This window comes from Centroberyx gerrardi, chromosome 7, assembly GCF_048128805.1.
Source record: "Centroberyx gerrardi isolate f3 chromosome 7, fCenGer3.hap1.cur.20231027, whole genome shotgun sequence".
Taxonomy (NCBI): domain Eukaryota; kingdom Metazoa; phylum Chordata; class Actinopteri; order Beryciformes; family Berycidae; genus Centroberyx; species Centroberyx gerrardi.
The window spans coordinates 5,009,347-5,029,862 of record NC_136003.1 but is presented as its reverse complement, the minus strand read 5'-3'; the positions used below and the strand labels follow the sequence as shown (position 1 = coordinate 5,029,862).

General features: G+C 42.5%; 1 protein-coding gene across 1 annotated transcript in view; it reads right to left on the bottom strand.

The window, feature by feature from the left end:
- csnk1da (casein kinase 1, delta a) overlaps positions 1-19,775 on the bottom strand; it is a 28,031-nt gene extending 8,256 nt beyond the window's left edge. The window contains exons 1-2 of the mRNA XM_071908809.2: positions 19,328-19,775; positions 3,257-3,367 (exon numbers count right to left, since the gene is read on the bottom strand). Coding sequence (XP_071764910.1) covers positions 3,257-3,367; positions 19,328-19,403 — 187 coding nt within the window. The 5' untranslated portion in view covers positions 19,404-19,775. The remainder of the gene's footprint in view (positions 1-3,256; positions 3,368-19,327) is intronic.
- Positions 19,776-20,516: the final 741 nt, after the last annotated feature.

The following is a 20,516-nucleotide window of genomic DNA, read 5'->3' as shown; positions in this document are numbered from 1 at the left end:
TTATGCAGTGACCAAAAAAGTGTTAAACAAATCAAAACTATCTTATATTTTGGATTCTTTAAAGTAGCCGCCCTTTGCCTTGATGGAAAGGCAAAAAGGCTTTGGAAAGAAATTCATACACAGTCATCTACTTCACTATTTATATTTGTCTAAGAAAGAAATCTCAAGCATTTAAGCAGAAGCCTTTAGATCAAAATGGCTTTAAGATCATGAAAAACATAGAACATTCAATCAGGTGGGTCCCATTTTAGCATGAGGCAAATTATGCGATACAGGCCACTGGCATGCCGCTGAGGAGAAAAAATGGAAAGGCTTGATGGTGCACATTATGCACATACCCTACACACACACACACACACACACACACACTCAGAAGTGTGTTCGGGCAGCAGCCAGCTGGTTTAGTAGTAGCTGGTTGCTAGCTGGCAGGCACAGAGGCCATCTGGCATTTCCTTCTACAGGCAGACAGCCACATAATGCTGCTGCTCAGCACCTAGCGCTGCACGCACACACACACACACACACACACACTGCATCAGCTATTTATACACACACACAAATATATCCCTCAGTCTGGGTCATTCACCGTGCTCCAGTGGATCCTGTCGGGTCGCAACAAATGTACAAATGCATGTGCGCACACACACACACTTTCACATGCTCAGCAAACACTGTGCTACACATTGAAGAAAAAAAATAATATTCCTGAGTGAGTTCATCAGGCAGATCAGACCATGCACTCTCCTCAAGCTGGGCGCACACTACACAACTGTGAAACATCTAAGATCTCTGTAGCGCTCGCATTAAACAACCCTCTCTCCTGTAGTTTCTGGTGGAACTCTGCCTGTAGTTTCATGCGTGTTGTGTATGTGTGGTTTGCTGTATGTGTGTGTGTGTGTAGATGGCGGAGAAGGGATATGTTGTAGCTTCATTCACACTCCACTCAAACATCATAGTCCATTATCAGTGTTTTGAGCCTGTATAATCCTTCACAGGCACTGAAAACCTGCGTGATGCAAGCAAGGAAATATTAGCAAATCTGTGAAAAATCCTGCTGGAGTCTTTTAATGTGTGATGCTGCATGATTCTCAGTCTGAACAGAATCTTAAAATGTGAGCAGCTCTAGGACTAAAACCTCAAGCCCAAGCGTAGTAACATTACGGATCAACATCAATCCAGTGTCTGTAGTCTTTGATTTGGACTTTCTCCAGCTCTGCTCATCTCTCCACCAGACACAGTGATAATGTTGGTCTATATTTTAACTTTTTTGGTCCAAAGATTTGTTGAGTCTGCTTCTAACCGCTTAGCTGCCTTCCAGGACGCGTCTTCCGTCCCAAGTAAATTAATTCAAAAAAATTAAATACATTCTTAAAGTAAATTTAGTAGAAGTAAATTAAATCTGGCCACCATGTGAATAAAAGAAATATTGTAATGTTTCCTTTTAATCTCTAGTCCGCTGGTGATTGTGTGTGCTTTGAGGACAAAGTGCAGGCCAAGCCGGCACACTGCTGTTACTCAGCTAATTAAAGCACAGTCCCTCTGCTCAGTGCAGATCAATAGCGCACAACACACACACACACACACACACACACAGCAGACTCAGACATCCACCAGGGATGTGATTCCTAAGTAGAGAAGTGGATTAACAGGGGTGTGTCAGGGTGATGTGAACAGAGTGTGCATGTGTTAAGTATAGCAGAGTGTGTATCACAGAAAACGCGTTAACAATCGACGGTAGAGTGTGTGTGCATTAACGACAGCAAAGAGAGTGTGTGTGTGCTAATGACGGCAGAGAGAATGTGTGTGTTAATTACAGATGGGAGGTAACTACTAAGCTTGGGCCAATATTCAATAATATCGAATATCGCGATATTTTGTGAATATCACAATATTTTCTGCGGTATCGAATATGTATGGAAATGTATGGTATTGACAGTCCATAACATCCAGCAGAAAAACAAAGCAAATAATTGATTTTTAACAATTCTATACGATAATGAAGTATAAAATGTTATACTTCCTCTCATAACTAACTAATAGAAGCTTTTCTGTAAATGTAACCAGCAGTAACATGAAAAAGAAAAACAATGGAAATTCATGAGGGCGGTAAGTCTCCATTCCTCCGTCTTGCCAATACATTAATGGGATGTTGTGATGGTTGTCAGCTTTGCTTTGCCAAAATCCAGATTCGGTGCTACCACCTCTTGCCGTGAGTCACTGAGTGTACGCTTACGGTGATTATTGGTGCTTTTAAAAATAAACCAGCTTGGGGGCGTCCTGGTGGCTCTCTCTACTTCAAACTAACGGCGAAAACGCAAAAAAATAATCTTTAAAAAAACTCAAACCAGTTTGATCCACCGTACTTCTCATTTTCAACCTCCACAAAGAAAGGAGCAAGCTTTCCCTTTTCAATTTGTGACTGGACTCACACTCTGACTAATGCCGCCTTCACGTCGTGTCAGAGTTACTGTAAACATGAGCTGCTGACCAGGATGATCCGAGCGGTAATTACAAGTAGGACGTGGAATTATTTAGCTATTTGGCTCCAATACATCTCCCACTCAGTGTCACAAATTGCAGGAGAGCATCGACACAGGCGGTGAAAATTGCCAGCGAATCCACTGATGTCAGCGGTCCAAGATAATGAAAATCAAAATGATCTGTTATATTCACACTAATACAATCAACTCTGCTTTGGAGAGGCAAGCGATATCTGCTGCTGTTCGTTTATGGTTGATTTTAAATTCAGAAATTCAAATTATTTTAGCTTCCAACAAGATATCATCCCGCTTTTCCACTTCTTTCAATAAGATGCGAATGGAGTGCAACTCTGAGGTGGCATCCCATCCAATTGGCCGGATAAAGCACGACAGAGAAGTGAATGGGCCAATGGCAGAGCAGACAGGTAAAGATAAAGCTTCTCACCTAACCCTCGTCCTTACTGTTGGATGCTGCGTCGAACAGAAAAATACTATCAAAGTTGAGTCAGACTCTGTCGATATTTGCCTGACTGCAGTTTGATTTGCTGATGTCTGTCTTTCTAGATGAGTGGTTTGTTGTGTCACGGCCTTGCATGCATAACCAATCACAAGTACAGCTGAAAACAATAAAGCTGATGACATTTGGCTGTGAGATGACATTTTTTGGAACGTTCAAGTGTCAGAAGTTGGCGGGGTACATTTTTCGGTGGTACATAAAAGCACCGAAATGTTACCTAGTTTGTGAGTGTGTGTGTGTGGTGTTGACCGTAGCGTACCTCCACCCTGCATCATCTTGTAGATTTTGCTCTCGATGTGGAGCTGTGGGTGTTTGGTCTTCACACATTCCAACTTGATGGCCACCTCCTCCCCAACAGAGATGTCAGTACCTAGGGAGAGAGCCAGAGAGGGAGTGAAAGATGGAGAGAGAGAGCGAGAGAGAGACACACAGGGGTTAGTCGGTGCAGCTGGAATGTGAACACAAGCCATTTTTATTTATGGCTTCATTTAAAACAGTCTCACATTAACAGCCTTTTGCCTCCGGTAAGATTATCGTCCGGATGTTTGACGGAGTTAGCGTGCGCGCACACACACACAAACACACATTGCAGTGTGGCTTCATCAAATGTAACAGTGGCTAATCCGCAAATAGCAGGGCTTTGCTGTATATGAATAGGGATTAACGGCGTTTGTGAGTCAGCGCTCTCCGTAACCGAACGCGGCCCTACAGAAAGCCGGCGTGGGCATGATGAAGCCATCTCTGGTCCTGCTGATAACTGGCTGAGTGTCACCGGCCTGACACCCCAGAAAAAGTGAGCGCTTTGCTCATTTCCGACCAGCAGCGAGAACTACAGTATTCTCCTCTGATGGCTAGATATGAGATTCGGTAAGATATAAATAGACCAGGAGTGCAACAATTAGCTGACGATGTCCATGTAAATTTATGTAAATTCAGGGATGCACCGATGAGTATTTCTAACGGCCAGTTCCGATTACTGCTTCTGCAACAGTGTGATCGGCTATGTGAAAGTGCACAGCAAGCACAAACAGTAAAATGTCAGTCTAGCATTGTGTTTAACAGATTGTTCTTATGGCTGCATGACATCGCTGCATAATCATGTGGAAATTTGTTAGTGTGGTTCTGTAAAAAGGCGTGAAGATAACAGATGAACCTGTTCTTTCATTTAAAAAAATAAAAGGCCTGTATTCAATTACTGCCAAATGGCACATGAGCATAAATAACCAATCTATGAAACGTGTCCCAGTCCAGTGTTTCCTCTAGGATTTTTTTTAGCAGCGGGGGGAAAGGGTTTTGTTGTACCTGGGTGGTGCGCGCGGTCGGAGTGAATATCAATAGGTAATTAAAAAATCTGAAATAACTTGGCACTTGACTGCAAAACAAACTTTAGAACATACTCCACTCTCCTCACTTTCTGCCCTCTCTCCTGCTTCACTCTGCTCTCCTGCTTCACTCGCCTCCACTACTCCTGCCTGTCTACTTGTCTAATAAGGTTACATTTGAGAATGAGTAACGTTAGATAATTCTCTCACATCACAAATATTTGATCACGCAACCAGTAAGAACATTAAAATATTGTAGTAGCCACCACTAACTTACATATTTTAGAACCAGAAGGCATTTCTTTCCCTTCAAAACTTCGGGGCATAGCTAAGAACCTTGAGCCCCTCCCTAGCTAAAGTAACGTTACCTGACTATCTTCCTCATCGACATCAGGCATCTTTCTCTTCTTGGAGAAATATTTTAACAAACTCATCTGACAATGCAATCAGGAATATTTTAATACATTGCTTATATAAACATCGTTGGCAATTATTTTACCTACGTTTATTGAAGTAAGGCTGCGTTCACACAGCGTTTTTCCCCCAACTGCCAGCGCCCTTTTCTCATTAAAAGTAATGGGAAGCGGCCGCAAGGCGCACAAAAGGCGGCCGCTCCCGAAAAGCGCTGCAGCGTTTTTTTCGTCAGAGCGGAGCTCTTTCAAAAGTTGAGAAATGTTCAACTTTTCAGAAAAGCGCCGGGTGACGTGAACCACTTTTTCCCAGCCGACCAATCGCGATGACAGAGACGCTGGCCGTTTCCCATAGCAACAACAAATATGGAGAAAGTGAAAGTGCCGGTGGAGAAATGGGACGTTGTAATAAGTGAATTTCCGTTACCGCAACAGCGATCATAAAGGCAGTGTGGGATTATACTGGACATGTATTGGAAATATCTGGTAAGCCTTTGCTTGTTGCACAACACTGTTCTGTCTGCTAGAAGTGAACCAGCTGGTTAGTGAGCTAGCAGCTGCTCAGCTAACGTCAGGTGACGTTGCCGTGATCCGCTTTTTATTTCTCCTCACAAAAAGCGCTCCAGGCAGCGCTTTTTCCACATCAAAAAACGCTATGTGTGAACACAACCTTTTAATCTACCTTTCTCTCTCTTCTCTTTCTTTTTCTCTTCTTTCTCTCTCTCCCTCTCGCCTCGGCCGGGTGTCGCCACTTCCTGTATCCTTCGTTTCAAATTAAAAGCCCTCTGCAGAGTCGTGTAATTGCGACTTCATGACGTTTCATAAAATTCTGAAGCAGCGGCGGCAATAATTTTGCGGTGGCGGGCCGCCGCTGCAAAATGTATATAACGGAAACTCTGCAGTCGATCACTGATGACCCATTTAGAACATCTATTGGCTGATTATGATCGGAGTCTGATTGATCGGTACACTCCTATGTAAAGTTGTCAATGTGCATGTTCACTATCAGCTGTAACAAGCCGAAACATCAAGTTGATGTAGTGGAATTCCAAAAAAGAGCGTCCCAAGTATGGAAACAGTGTAAACAGAATATGGCGCTTTGACCGCTGTGCACAACAGTTACTGCCATGGAAGAACAATTAATCCCAGAACCAATTCGATATCGCAGAAAATAACGCGATATTTCGTGATTATCGTGATATTCAGAGCCATACTTATGGAATTCCACTACACAAACTTGATGTTTTCGCTTGTTACAGCCCTAGCATCTTATTCAGGCTCTGAATTCTCTTGCTGAAATGGACTTTACTTATAGTAACTTACTCCACATGAAAATTTAAGACATATAAAAATGTCAATGAACTCTGAAATATGAGTATGACAGTATTCCTACCTGGTGTTCACAGTCACACAGACCTCCTGCTTTAATACTAATACAGAGCCCACTGCTCATACCATCCACCTCAAGGCTGGAAATAACCTACAGAAACTGAGACATTTATATATGGAGATATACTGTATATCATATTTATGCAAGCCTCTGTGGACTCCTGGGTGCCAGTTACATTCTCTAAAATGACATGGTGCAGTGAGACTCAAATTGATGTTCACTGATGGTGATATAAAGTATGATAAAACTCCTTTATTCCTTGGAATATTCCTTAATTTGTTTCAGATCTCATTTTGTGAGAGATTTTAATATTTGCTTTTTATCATTCATTTAGACAACAAAAATCTGTATCATGATAACTCCATTAGTTCTTCAGGATATGATTCTATTGAAAGATAAGTGATAGTATTGGAGAATTATCGCCCAGCCCTACACTTACATACTAGTCTTCTTTTATTCCTCTATTTAAATAATGATGGATTTGACTGCCCATCAGTACCCATAACAGTTCTGTGAAGCAAATATAACATACAGCTAATTACAAATGGTTTGCCTCATCAATATGCCGTATAGGCTGAGTGATTAGTGAGCACTAACTCCATGCACTGCCTCACGGGTGCAATGAATTACGGTCATTAGGGTTAGGGTTAGATAGTTTTTTTTCAATTTTTTTGAAAATTACACAGATCAGAAATTCTAGGTTTGAGTGAATCACAGCACAATACTTGGGTGGCTATGAATTTAAAGGGGTGGGCTGTCTAAATAAAATCAATATATGGGAAACACCACAATGGGTGGAGTTGGTTTGGCCAGCCAAATGATGACTACCGGACAAGCACTGGGAATATTAGGAAACGTCAGTGGTTGTAAACTTAGCACAGCCAGCAAAGATGGGAGAAAACCAATGCTAGTCTATGTTCTATGTTTCCTGTTATTTTTTTGATGTATCCCATTACTACTTGCAGCTGCAACAGCCTAAATTCCCCAGGGAGATCATTAAAGATTCATCTAAATCTAATTCCTTAAACAGAGAAAGCAGAGGGGAGGGGGGGGGGGGGGGGGGGGCAAAGCTCCACCTGAAAGCGCCTGGTGCTGCTCTCCATCATCCGACAGACCGGTGTGTCCAAGCTGGCTTCTTCCTAAATATGGTCCGGGGTCTAGTTCCCTCTACATCAACACAGCAACTGGACACCCGGGTTACGTAATCGTATTCCAGCCTAACACACCCCGTCTCAGATAGGCAGCGGTTAAATCCTATAGGCTGGCAGCACCGCCAACGGCACATCATTGATTTCTCTGCATGTAACCTCTAATTCACTCCCCTGCAGCTAGCTGCACATGATTGATCCTTGTGTGTGCAGCTAAAATAAATGGCATTGATCTAGCGTTATTCATGGGGAAGGGCTGACTGACTGGATAGCCTTTTTCATCAGCCCACAGCCAGGGCAGTTTCCACCCAAATAGAAAGAATTCACATGGTACTAGCCATGTTCAAAAACCTTTTGAACATGGCAAGACGTTTGCTAGCGATGTACAAGATTATAGGAATAATGAGAATCCTGTTTTAGAAAGGTGGATTTAATTTAAGACCCAATTTAAAAACAAAGCTGGCAAAACTAGTACTCTGATGCATGCTGGGACCACCCTCCCCTTCCATACAGCATATATGCATACATACATAGCCTATAGGATATACATGGATATAACTTACATTAGCCTAATGAATCTGACAGTACAAGTAAACAGACGTCATCTCAAGTCCTATTTACATTGGGTGAGGAGTCTTTTACAATTTCAGTAGGTACTTTCTCTAGCTTGGAACAAACCACTGTGCTCGGTCAAGGCAAAAAAAACAAAAAAAACAGTGTATAAGGCAGTAAGGCACTGTAAGCTCTTCATAAGCTGGCTACAGGGCAGATTTTAGTGTGTTGTTGTAGGCTGTTTCCTTCACAGGAATTTGATTTGTCTGGACAGACTCGTCTGGGGAATGCAGCCCCAACCGCTGCCGCTCTTTCCGTTTGGCGGTGGTGGTGGTGTGTGTGCATTACATGGCAGAGGGTGTGTACGTATGTGGTGTGTGTGTGTATTTATCCTCTGCAGTACTGCTGGCTAGACATGTCCAGACACATCCCTCTACACTGGTTCACAAACGGCAACAGAGTCAAACCTGAAAGGGACTAAACCCTGGCAAATATGCAAATATTGGATGGAACGGAGTTGCCAACCGTTCCGCATTATATGAAGCTCTTCCTGTAGTAAATGCAAACACAGGTTGCAGGCTCACACTGACGCCAGTATTTTAGCCTTTAGGGCAGAAAGAGGGGATTGACATGCAGCAAAGGGCACGGGCTGGATTCCAACCCGTACCTCAATATCTTTAAATTTCAATAAATGTATGCATTTTCATGCTAAAATATGAGAAGTATTCATTGTTCCCCCACCAAACACACAGTGAGTTAGCTACTTCTGTTCAATCTCAGCTTTCTGACAAACTATTGAAGTGAATGGGGTTTGGTTGTTTAGATTAAACAAAGTCTAGACTATCAAACAGCTTAGGCAGCGTAATCAAAGTGTTTTGTAGCCAAATAATTGCACTGCAAGTCCAAAAGGCTATCGATATCTACCTCATTATGCAGCCTTATTCTAGGTAGTGGAATTTGTGAAATAAGCCCAAGTCATAGTGACTGAGAGCACACCTCTACTGCCTGACATCAAAGTACAGCCTCGGCCTCGCACTAACAAACTACCACAAGCCCGCAGCGCTCCCTTCTTCCTGGTGACAGGTTTCTACCAGAGTAAGGGAACACACCTCCTACTGCTTGCACTGGAAACAGGGAGGCCATACGTGGCTGAGGGAAGTAAGCCCAGCCACAGAATGCTAACCATCCCTTCAGCCCCGTCCCCTGCTAGGCCTGTAGCAGCATACTGGGGGGGTGTTAGCTAGCGGCCGGGCAAGCACATGCAATACATTACAGAGAGAACGTCAAGAGTTAGGAGTGTAACCTCATCCTCTGCTGGGAGCGGTAGGGCCTGCGGTTCAGGCCAGACGGTCTGTTGGCATGCTGGCTGGCCAAGCAAAACCACTTCAAGCCAAGCCAGTTAGCATGTGTTAATGCTGCGTTCCAGGGATGTCGGAAAGTCCGAAATTCTGACTTCCTACTAAGAAAAATGGAACGGTGCGGCCCTTCGAGTTTGAATTCCAAGTAGGAAACTCGGGCAAGATTTCTCAACCCCGAGTTTTCCTAGATGCAATTACTGATGTAGGGTCAACATGTGACACTGTAAATACTACACAGCATTACTTTTAACATGTTTATATATATAAAAAAATATACTACAGTTTGATTTTCAGCATTACATGACCATCAGTCTATCAAAACACCTGTGAAGTAAATGGTTAAACATATAAATTTGAAATGTAACGGTCACATGTAGATTGTAGACTATTTTCAGGGAACGAGTCACTTTGGAGAATCATGTAAATGGCTTGATCACACTGTTGTCTTCATGGGAGTATTAGCCATAGCCGCATTAATTTGCACATGCACATGTGGCCATTGTGGTTTTTAGTCCAAGACACAGTCCAAGATGGCGCCATCCTATGGCCACATGGTGCTGCACTGTCTCTCTATTTGTATTGTGTTTCCACATCAATTAAGTGAACTGTCTGCTCAAAGCAGGATCAAACTGCTACACATTCAGGACAGAAAGCATGTATTAAAACCAAAGCTGACTTTTTCCTCCAGCAGCTTAGGTGTTGCGCTTTTGGATGCAGCAAGTAAGCATGACAGCTAGCCAACATGACATCAAGGCTATAGCATCATCCCACAATCATTTCTGGCAGTACAATCTTTCATCTCCCCAAGTATCATCAGAAACTGAAAACCACCAAACCAGTTGTCAGGCCTGAAAGACAACTGTCTCCAAAGTCAACAGCTTGGCCACAACAAACTGGAACATTTTTAAGAGTCTTGTTACAATGTAGATGCTTCCTACAGTCACATCTATTAATTTCTGCAAACGTGTGCCATCCAAGTCTGACTTTAAGCTACAATGAGCCATAGTTTCACAAGGATGTCAAATTCCTCTGTAAAAAGAAGAAATTATGCTATTAATTCTAGGGATAAAGACTGGTATATCCAAATAGGAACTGCATAGCACTGTCATGAAAGCTAAAGGTAAGTGCATAGATGGTCTAGAGAACAGGATCAATGCTAAGGGTAGCAGGAGTCTGGCTGTGGCTCCAACTAATTACTGATAAGACCAAGCACACCGGGCTTGATGAAAACCCAAAAACCTCCTGATGAACTGAATTAACTGTAATGCAGATTTGATATTCATGTAAACCAATTAACAGAGTGCCCCAAAGGTGTTGAAGCCTATACATTCACCTTTTGTGGTCAAAAGCATATCAAGTCAGAGCCCTACTCTGCAGACAAAATAGTAGAAAGGCGGCAGGGCCACCCTGGGGCATGTTTAGCCTCTTCAATTATGTAAAGTCCCAGCCTGTTTTAAGGTTCCAGTGCCTAAAAAACACTCTTAGCTTTGCATATAGACCTGGACCCATCCCAGTTAGCATATAGAGCTGGAGACGCTCCAGTTTGCCCAGGTGTGGCAAGCTTATATATCTTTTACATAAGTCCTGAAGTGAAGTCAAACAAACAGGCAGCAGGCTGAAGCAGCACCACACTGTGCTGTTGCATAATGTCGTTTAGTCACCTTCAGAACTCAACAGGCTACAGGCTGAACCGAAGCCAGGCGATGTTGTAACACTGTTTTTATTATCTGTAACCAACACTGTACGTTAGACTCATGGCTGAGGGTAGAGAGGCGGGAGAGAAAGGAGGAGAAACGGCATCAGAAGGAGAGGAGAGTATGAAAGAAAATGAAGGAGAACTATTTGTTGTATTGAACTGGTGAGGCAAATCTGGTTGAGGGAGTTTGCACGACGACTGTAAACACAGCATCTGCCTAGGCTCAACTTTCTCCAGCGTGTTTGACGTGAACCAAACATGAACCCATGCCGGGGCTGGGACAACAGATGATTCAACCTTTGGCTGACAGAACATCTTAGGGGAAATACAAAGCTTGAAGAAAAACAAAGAGAAGAGTGTCCCATCCCCGCTAACTGAGATGCTGTACATTCCCCCCAGTTTGACCAAATTAAATTGTGGTGTTGGTATAGTCACTGGTGGGAAATCATCTCCACACGAGAAGTGACGAAATCCCTCATGTCTTTTTTCCCTAGTTTTTGCACTGATAAATGCAAAAACTGATGATGCACTAAATGACCAAGAGCTAGTCACGACAAACTTCTCACAGATTGTTAAAGAAAACCTCAGTAAAAGCATGATCCTACGGTCCAGATTGCACCCAGTCACACCACATATGAGGCCTTATTCCAGCAGCTAGCTGGGCCAAGAACTGACCTCACCACCTACCACTGCCAATAAACCAATAAAAGAGCCTTTCAGACCAATGCGAGCAGAATACACCAATCGGACAGCCTCAACACATTCAAGCTGCTCACTCATTGTCAGCGTGATTAGCGCACGCTGCGTTGAAATACTGTGGGGGCCGTTCACGTGGTAATTACTGTACACTCGATATTGGCCTTTTAAATATCAGATACCAGCCAGTCAGTGTCATCCACCTCCAATGTGATGGATTTAATTGTTTAATTATGTTGTTTTTAATTCATTAATTTGTTCCCCCTACCATTGAATAGGTAGGGGGGGGGGTTCACCCTGCCTTAAAGAGCTGCTAAACGAAGAAGAAGAATTCCATTAGTCTGGGTTTCAGTGGAGAGTTTTAGTGTCCCATGATGGTCTAAATGCTGTTTCAGAAGCTTTTCCACCCTGACGAGAATAAAATCCTGAGGAAAACACGAAATACATTTTTTTTTTATAAGAGTTTTTTTATTTCTTGGGCATGAAAATGGTCAGATTTAAAGATATTCAATATTGGCACAAAATCGGACTTCAAAAACCTGTATCAGTCGAATCTCACAGTGGGGGCAGATACTCCGTTTTCAAGGGGCCATGGACTGTCCTGGTTGATAACAACACCCCAGGCCCAAGACAACTGATTAACAGGCAATATTACATCCCATCAATCACCCCCCACTCACCAAGGAACGAAGGGCGAGATGAATGAATATAATAACAAAAACTGATTATGTAAGCAGCTTTCATTGTCAGCCCGACCAAGAGGTCACGTGGAATAGAGACTGGAATTTCCCTCCCTCTCTTGTGGTTTGAAATGTTGGGCGCGAGGCCAAGCACTCTGAACACATGGAGAGACTGAAGCTGAGGCTTCCACCGAGAAACGAGCAGCAGCGACAAACTGGAACCGGTGTGTGTCCACGGCACTGCTGTCTGGAGCAAAACACCGACCAACAAGGCTGGACCAAGGCCTAGAGAGAAATCTGTGGGCAAAGGTTGCGTCAGGAATCCAACCGAGTTAACCCGTCTGTTTTAATCTTAAACTAACCTATCTCAGGACCTGCTGCCTCATTACGAATGCCTCAAGCACTTCCCTTCATTTCATCTTTATATGGAAGGCTGACAAGTCAGAATTGTGCAGGACAAGTAGTATACGGGATGTCCCGAGCCAATATCAGAGATCGGGATTGGACGCAATCAAGGAGTATTTTTTTTAGATTGTTTTTGGGGCATTTTCGGGCATTTTATTTGATAGTTGAAAGTAGAGACGGACAGGAAAGATTGGGAGAGAGAGGGTGACGAAATGCGTCAAAGGTCCTGGGTCGGATTCGTGTTTATATGGTATGTGTCTTAACCCACTGAGTCACCAGGACGCCCCCTGAATAAAGACAATTTTTTATTGAGCGGCATCGGCTACATGACGCCCTAACAAATCCCGGTCCATTAATATATTTAATTTCTCCGTTCCACTTACACCAATTGACATAAAAAAATGTAGGCGCCGTAAACAGGCATTATCCACAACCACGTCCCGCATTTATACCTTGGTGAAGATGTACGCAATGGGGTCTGTCATGTCCATGGTAAAAAGCTGCTGTTGGGTTCGTCTACATCCTCTGCCAACACGGCAGCGCCCGATGAACCTGTTGAACCTTTTGAAGTGACGATATTTTCTCACTTCTGCCAGCCTTTCCTTCCATGTTCATCTTAGATTGTTTATGTTTTCAAGGATGCAAGGAAGTGGTGAGCATTACTACGGCAATGAATATCCAGTCAGGCTGTGCAACAGTGCTGGATGCTGTCCGTGACATTAAAAATTCTTGAGGTACGCGACAGCGAAAATAATTCCACTGCGCTCAATGTTAGTGTAGTTGAATGGTATTTTAGTTGTGACACTTTCGTATTAAGCTTATCTTTCCTCACTTGTTTTACTGATTTTAGATCGATTAGAGTGACGCTTGCAGTTTGCTGCTCTTTAATTGTTTAAGAAAAAAAACAATGACACAAGTATCGGGTCAGGACTCATTATAAATGACTCAGATCAGAGACAAAAACGTTGATTGAGAAATCAATATTTACTACAACTACAATATTCTTTCTGAAAGTCTAATTCAAAGACATCAAGATAGGATGTTCACTTGCTAACGAGAAACCTTTTTTCACACATTTCCTTTTCCACATCTGAGTTAAGTTTTGATATAAAAGACATCCTGTGCATATGTCACTGCCATTTATTCAGTCAATAAGTGAGACTTATCAACTTACAACATATCAGTGCTGTGCTTACTAGCAACAAAGCCCTATCACGTCGTTCTCTATTAATCTAACTCCACCTGAGCCGTATGACATGGCCCCCGGACACTAATGAAGTTAGTCACAGGCTTCTCACAAGACATGAAACCACTGACTCAGTAGTTCATGTTATTGAGGAAACTGGTCTGGTGTGGTGTGGGTCCATCAGTAGAACAACAAAGCCATAAATCTATTGCCACTTCCGGCACAAGGCACAACCACATCTAATATCCTCCCACACAGAGAAAAGTCCACCAGTAACCAGTTAGATGAGCAATTAAAGACACCCTTGTTCACCTTGTTATTGAAGAAATAAACTGCAATAAATAAACTGAATGTCCATGCAGAGTAGATTCAAATTACTGCAGACAATTGCTGTGGCCATTCACTAATAAAGGCCACAGTAAACCAGGCTAGAGAAGAGAGACAAAGTCATGAGTGACAAGACAAAAGTCATGAGCGTAGATAAACTAATTTTATAGCTAAAAGTGAATAAGTCTGATAAGGTGGATTTGTTACTGTGACACAGTAAACTGTCTTGTCTTCAGCTCTAGTCTCTACTCCAAAACACTCTGAGTTGTAGCTTGAGAAGAGTCAGCTCAGTTAACCTGAACAAACTGTTAGCTAGCTAACTAGCCATTTAGAAAAGACACTAATATTGATGTTAACACATGACTACTAGCCACTACTAGGTATTAGCCACCTAATGTTAGCCATTATGCAAATCAGATGTCTTAACAACAAGACAAACATTATGCTTAGCTAGCTAGATAACAAGCTGAAAAAATGATTAGGGCTGGGTGAATATCAACACTATGCTGAAGTATTGAATCATATTGTGAGGTCGTTGACAATACTCAGCCCTTGATATTATCTAAACTCAAAGCTGACCAGATGTCGGTGATGAAATGATCAACGGCACATGAATTAACCATGTCTACCGTCTAGTGCTGCACGATTAATCTAATCGCAATCGCGATGTCAGCCTGTGCGATTATATAACCGCAAAAGGCTGCGATTTAATTAAATAAAAAATGTGTGTGTGAACGTGACGACCTATTCTCTGTTTGTGTGCAGTCTGCTACGCCCATAATAAAGAGATGACCAATCAGTCTCTGTTCAGGCAGTGAAGCGTGTGCAGCGTGTGTATGGTCACATGACTATCCGCCGGTGTGGTGCAGAATCAGACCAGGTGGAAAATGGATGCTAATGAGCAGGCTGACGCTGAACTGGTGGGCAAAAAAAACGCGACCTCTATTATATGGCGATATTTTGGATTCAAACTCAGCGACACTGAGCAGAAAGAGGTACTGTGTAAAACATGCAAAATTAAAGTCGCTACATCACGCAGCAACACGACAAACTTGTATCAGCACCTTAAACAGCACAGAGAAAAGTATGATGAATGCATGACAGTGAAAACCCTAACTAGTAAAGAGACAGCTGAAAGCCAGCCTGAAAGCCAAAGAAAACAAAGCACAATTACAGATGTGTTTGCGAGTGTTACGCCATACGACAAGTCCTCACGGAGATATAAAGAAATCACCGACTCCATAACGTACTACTTGGCAAGAGACATGGTGCCCATATACACCGTTAGCAAAGAGGGATTTCAGAAAATGATCCGCACCCTGGACAGGAGGTACCAGCTACCCTCGCGGAACTATTTCTCTCATGTTGCTATCCCTGAGCTTTACAACAAACGCCGTGGCGAGGTTCAAGTGGAAATGGCTACGGTGAAGTTCTATTCAACTACAACAGACCTGTGGTCAAGCAGGACGACTGAACCATACATCAGCCTAACTGTGCACTTTGTCGACAATGACTTTGAACTGAAAAGCCGCTGCCTGCAAATGTCGTATTTTCCCCAGGATCACACCGGAGAGAACATTGCCTTGGGCTTGAAAGAGGCATTGGCTGCATGGGACCTGTGTGAGGAGCGTCAGGTCGCTATCACAACAGACAACGGCAGTAACATTGTTAAAGCGGTGCAGCTTAATCACTGGACTATGTTCCACTGTTTTGAACATAGACTTCACCTTGCCATTGGTAAGTCAAATTGATTTGATCTATTTTATTACATTATATATTATTACATTATTATTATTTACATTTACATTATTTATTATTATTATATTTTATACTCCTGTACACAAAAAAATGCTGGGTTAAAAACAACAAATCTTTATTAATATTTAAGCTTCTTCTCAGCTTGCTTAGGATATTCTAGCATGTTTGTTCCACCCTGTAAACAGAAGATAACAAAAGTTAGAAAAAACAACTTACAAACAAAACACTTGACAAACATTTCACACTCAGAAACAACGCCTTATCCAAAGTAATGTACCACACATTAAGAAAACAGGGATGATATACCATGGGCCAGTATTTCAGAATTTTTCATGGGGGTCTTTTTCACTCTCTTCTCATTCACAGAAAATGCTCTAAAAGATGATGCTCAACGCATTAACAGGGCTACTGGGATATGCAGGAAGATTGTGGGCCACTTCTCCCACAGCTGGAAGAAAAGAGTGGCCTTGAGGGGGGCACAGAGAGAGCTCAACCTTCCAGAGCATACCATGGTGACAGACTGCCAAACACGATGGGGATCCACACAGAAAATGATAGCAAGAGTCCTGGAACAACAAAGTGCTTTGTCCAAGGTTCTTTCTACAGACCGCAAAGTGCGACACCTACTGCCCTCATGGCAGGACCTGGAGGTCCTGGAATCTGTGAACAAGGCACTCAGCCCGCTCCAGGACTTCACAGATGCTCTGTCAGGTGAACGTTATGTGAGCATATCTTACCTGAAGCCTGTTCTGCATCTTCTGAACACCTCAGTACTGGCTGAAGAGAAAGAGGACACTGACCTGACCAAATCATTGAAAGCAAAAATTCTGAACTACCTCAACAAGAAATATGAAGACACGCAGGATCTGCTGAACATGACAACATTCCTAGACCCAAGGTTCCGAACACAATACACCTGTGCAGAAGAGACCCAGACCATAAGGGAACGAGTGATCTCTGAGTTGATGGTGTGTGAAACCACACACACTCACACAATGTTTACTTAGCTGTTTATAATTCCATGTAACAGATTTTAAACTATAGTCTATGTGTATATTTTAGGAAATTCACCAGCAGCAGCAGCCTGTAGCACAAAGCACCGCAGCGATGGAGAAGGATAGCCTGGATGTGGAAAATCCACCTGCAGCTAAAGCCAAGAAGAAAACTTTGGCCAGTTTCTTCAAGAACAGCACACACACAATGCCAACAGCATCAGCGCCGTCAACCACATTTGATCCCGTGGTACAGTGTAGAGAAGCAGTGGCTGCTGAACTCAGCACTTACATTTACATGCCCTGTGTAGACCATGGAGAAGATCCACTGAAATGGTGGAAGTGCCACAAAATAAACTTCCCTTGGCTGTGCAAACTAGCACAGAAATATCTGTGCATACAAGCAACAAGCTCTGCATCAGAGAGAGCTTTTAGCACTGGCGGTAATGTTGTATCAGCCCATCGCTCCTGTCTGAAACCAGACAAGGTGGACATGCTAGTTTTTTTGGCAAAGAACCTCTGAGGTGATAGCTGGAACCTTTTAGAAAGAGAATATGGAAGTACAATTTGATAATTAAAAAAATAATGTACAATAGACAACAGTTTTAATGGTTTGGGTTTGATTGAGTGAACAACCTAAAGCATCACTTTTATTTTATATCCAGTTTCATTTTTAGAAGAGGTTGTACAAAGTATGCCCCATTTTGTAACTTAATCACTCATTTTTATGTTACACCCTGCTTAAATGTCCTTGTTTGTTTGGGCATTCAAAATGTCTTATTTTAATGAAAATTTGTATTTTCTTATTTATTGTTCTATTTATTTTATTTAGTTGTACTATTGAGAAAACCTAACAAGTTTGCAGAAATGCCTTTATTTTGAAAAATATATTTTTTTGTTATTTATTTAATTTTGTAAAATATTAAGTTATTTTGAAAACAGTACTGTACAAATGTTTTTGTTTTTGTATTTTTTATGCTAGTTTAAGTTTGTATGTTTGAGTTGAGAAATACACATTTCAAAATTATCAGTAATCTGCATTTTCCTTGATAACCAAGCAAGTACACTAGACTCATGATACCATTTGTTTATTATATCGCAATCGCAATATTGTCCACAGTAATCGCAATATGACTTTTTCACCAAATCGTGCAGCACTACTACCGTCTATTGTTGTTGAGATGGCCAAGTCGTAAGCTCAGAAATGCGATCAGTTGTTCTCAGCCGCCGTTGCCAAGAGCTGTGGACCTCCAACATGGCTGCCAGAGGATGCATTACATCACCTGAAAGCCCTGATTATGGCTAGTTATCCTGGAGTCTCTCTATTTCTTGGAGTCACTTTTGTCCATACTGGACCACAATGGTAAGGCAGCCAATAATCATGAAGAACTACTGACTGGCTCCCAATCAATCAATAGGCTATAACTCTTGGCACTTGGTGGATGGAACTGAGTGGAATATGGATGAAATGTAGACACTCACCAGGCCATGGACCCCCATATGATCAGACTAGACCCATATGGGAGGATTGTGTTAATTTAGTATTGAACTGTACAACTGTCTACACTGTCCGTGGGGAGACAATAGTGGTGAGAGTGAAACCTAGGATTACAATAGTCGTTCTTATACATTCTCTACTAGGGACAATTTCTAGTGAATACAATTATGGTGCAATTAAACCATTGGTCATTTCCCTGGAACCCCCCCAAGGACCCCACGTTGAGAACCACGGCTATAGAGGAATATTTTGTTGTTTTTGAACTTCTCCACAAAATATCACGAATCAGTGAAGGAAAAGGACCTCTTATCCTATCTGTCATTATCCAGAGAGGAAGAACACGAGATGGCCTGTTGTGTTCAGAGGTTGCAGCAGGTCTACATGTCAGAATTGCCAGTTCAGGGACTAAAGGGTAAGGTCAGCTATCTAGCTTGGACCGCTGCTTTCAGGTAACTAAGAATATAATGATGGAAATCAGCGGAGACTCACTGTCGAATGGTGTTAATACACCGAGCAAGACAGGCTACGCAGAAATAGCCACAGTAGGCATTGTTGTCGTAAACAGTAAACAGAGAGTAATTTCGCTTTATGTTAGCTAGACACAGCTTCCTGATTCAGGCACCTGCTGGCACACAGTTTCTGTTAAATATTACAAGGTATCAGAAGTCTTGCGTTACTTAGCCATGGCTAGCACCATAGGAACCAAGCCACTAACTGATAGATAGACTAGCTTGGTAACTGACTAGCTAATGTTGCTAACACTAGACACTGAACAGCTGACTGACAATCAGCTTGTCTGCAAACCCCAGCAAAAAGACAACAGGCAAGCTAACGTTACGGCGTTAGCTACCGATTTGCTTTAACTGGAAACAAATGGAAACATGACAGCAAGGCTCTGTTTGTTAAACTTACCTAGGTAAATATCTCCGAATGATCCACTTCCAATTTTCCTGCCCAGTCTGTATCGGTTTCCCACTCTCAACTCCATGATAAGCAAGCTGTGATTAGCTAGCAAGCAAACTCGCTAGCTCCAAAATACACACGAAAAAAATATTCAGGTTAAAAGCCCAAGCCTGCTTCAACCGAAGAGTGTAAAAACATCGACACACAAAATCTCCTGAAGTGATGAATTCTCTCTTCTTTATGTTGCCTCCGGATGTAGTCAGCTCGAATCTCACAATCTTTCGCCACTCGTTTTAAAATCCTCCGAATATCGTACTATGATAATACGGCGCTTGTTATAAAGGTTTAAGTGTGTATTTTATGCTCTCGCTAATTGTGATATCGGTGCGCTTTAATTCCCCAAGGATGAAGATGGATTTCGAGGAGGTTCGATTTCATTGAACGTTTAGCTAGGGTCCTCTCCCTCTGGCTGCTTCTCTGTATGAGAGCCTGCTCGGTGATCTGCTGGATGTGGCTGACATCACTTCCCTACTGGCAGGGGATGGGGGAGGACCAAGGAGGGGGGCGGAAGGGAGGACGCTGGGCTTTGCTAAAGAGCCTTTCAGGAAAGAGCTGCCAACAGCTACCATTAGCCTTAACGCTTCTGGACACAGTCATGCTGCCTTCAAGTACTTGTTCAGGTGACGTAAAACCCCCGCTGGCAGTCATATTGGAGGTCCTCAGCTCTGTGAACAACTGATTATGCTTCTAAACGTACAACTTGTCCGTCTCAACAAAATTGAATTGACATGTTTAATTTCTGTGCTGTTTTTGACTACCTGGTTAGCTAACCATCACTATCCTGTTGTTAACGCATCTGATTAGCACACTAGCTAATGTATCTAGTAAAAGCTAGTGTAAGTAGTCTCACATTAACATCAGTTGCTTTCTTAATTAGCCCAGTTAGCTAGTTACCAGCCTGTTCAGAAAGCTACAACTCAGAGTGTTTTGGAGTAGAGACTAGAGCTAGACAGAAGACAAAACAGTTTACTGTGTCACAGTAACCTACATTTGGAAACAAATCCACCTTCATATTCACCTTTACTCAAAACATTTCTGAATGGATCTACATGATCTACACCCACAACACAACTATCTTTTTCAGGTATCTCTTTTTCTAGCCCGGTTGTTGTTGTTGATGTTTTAATTCATTTATTAA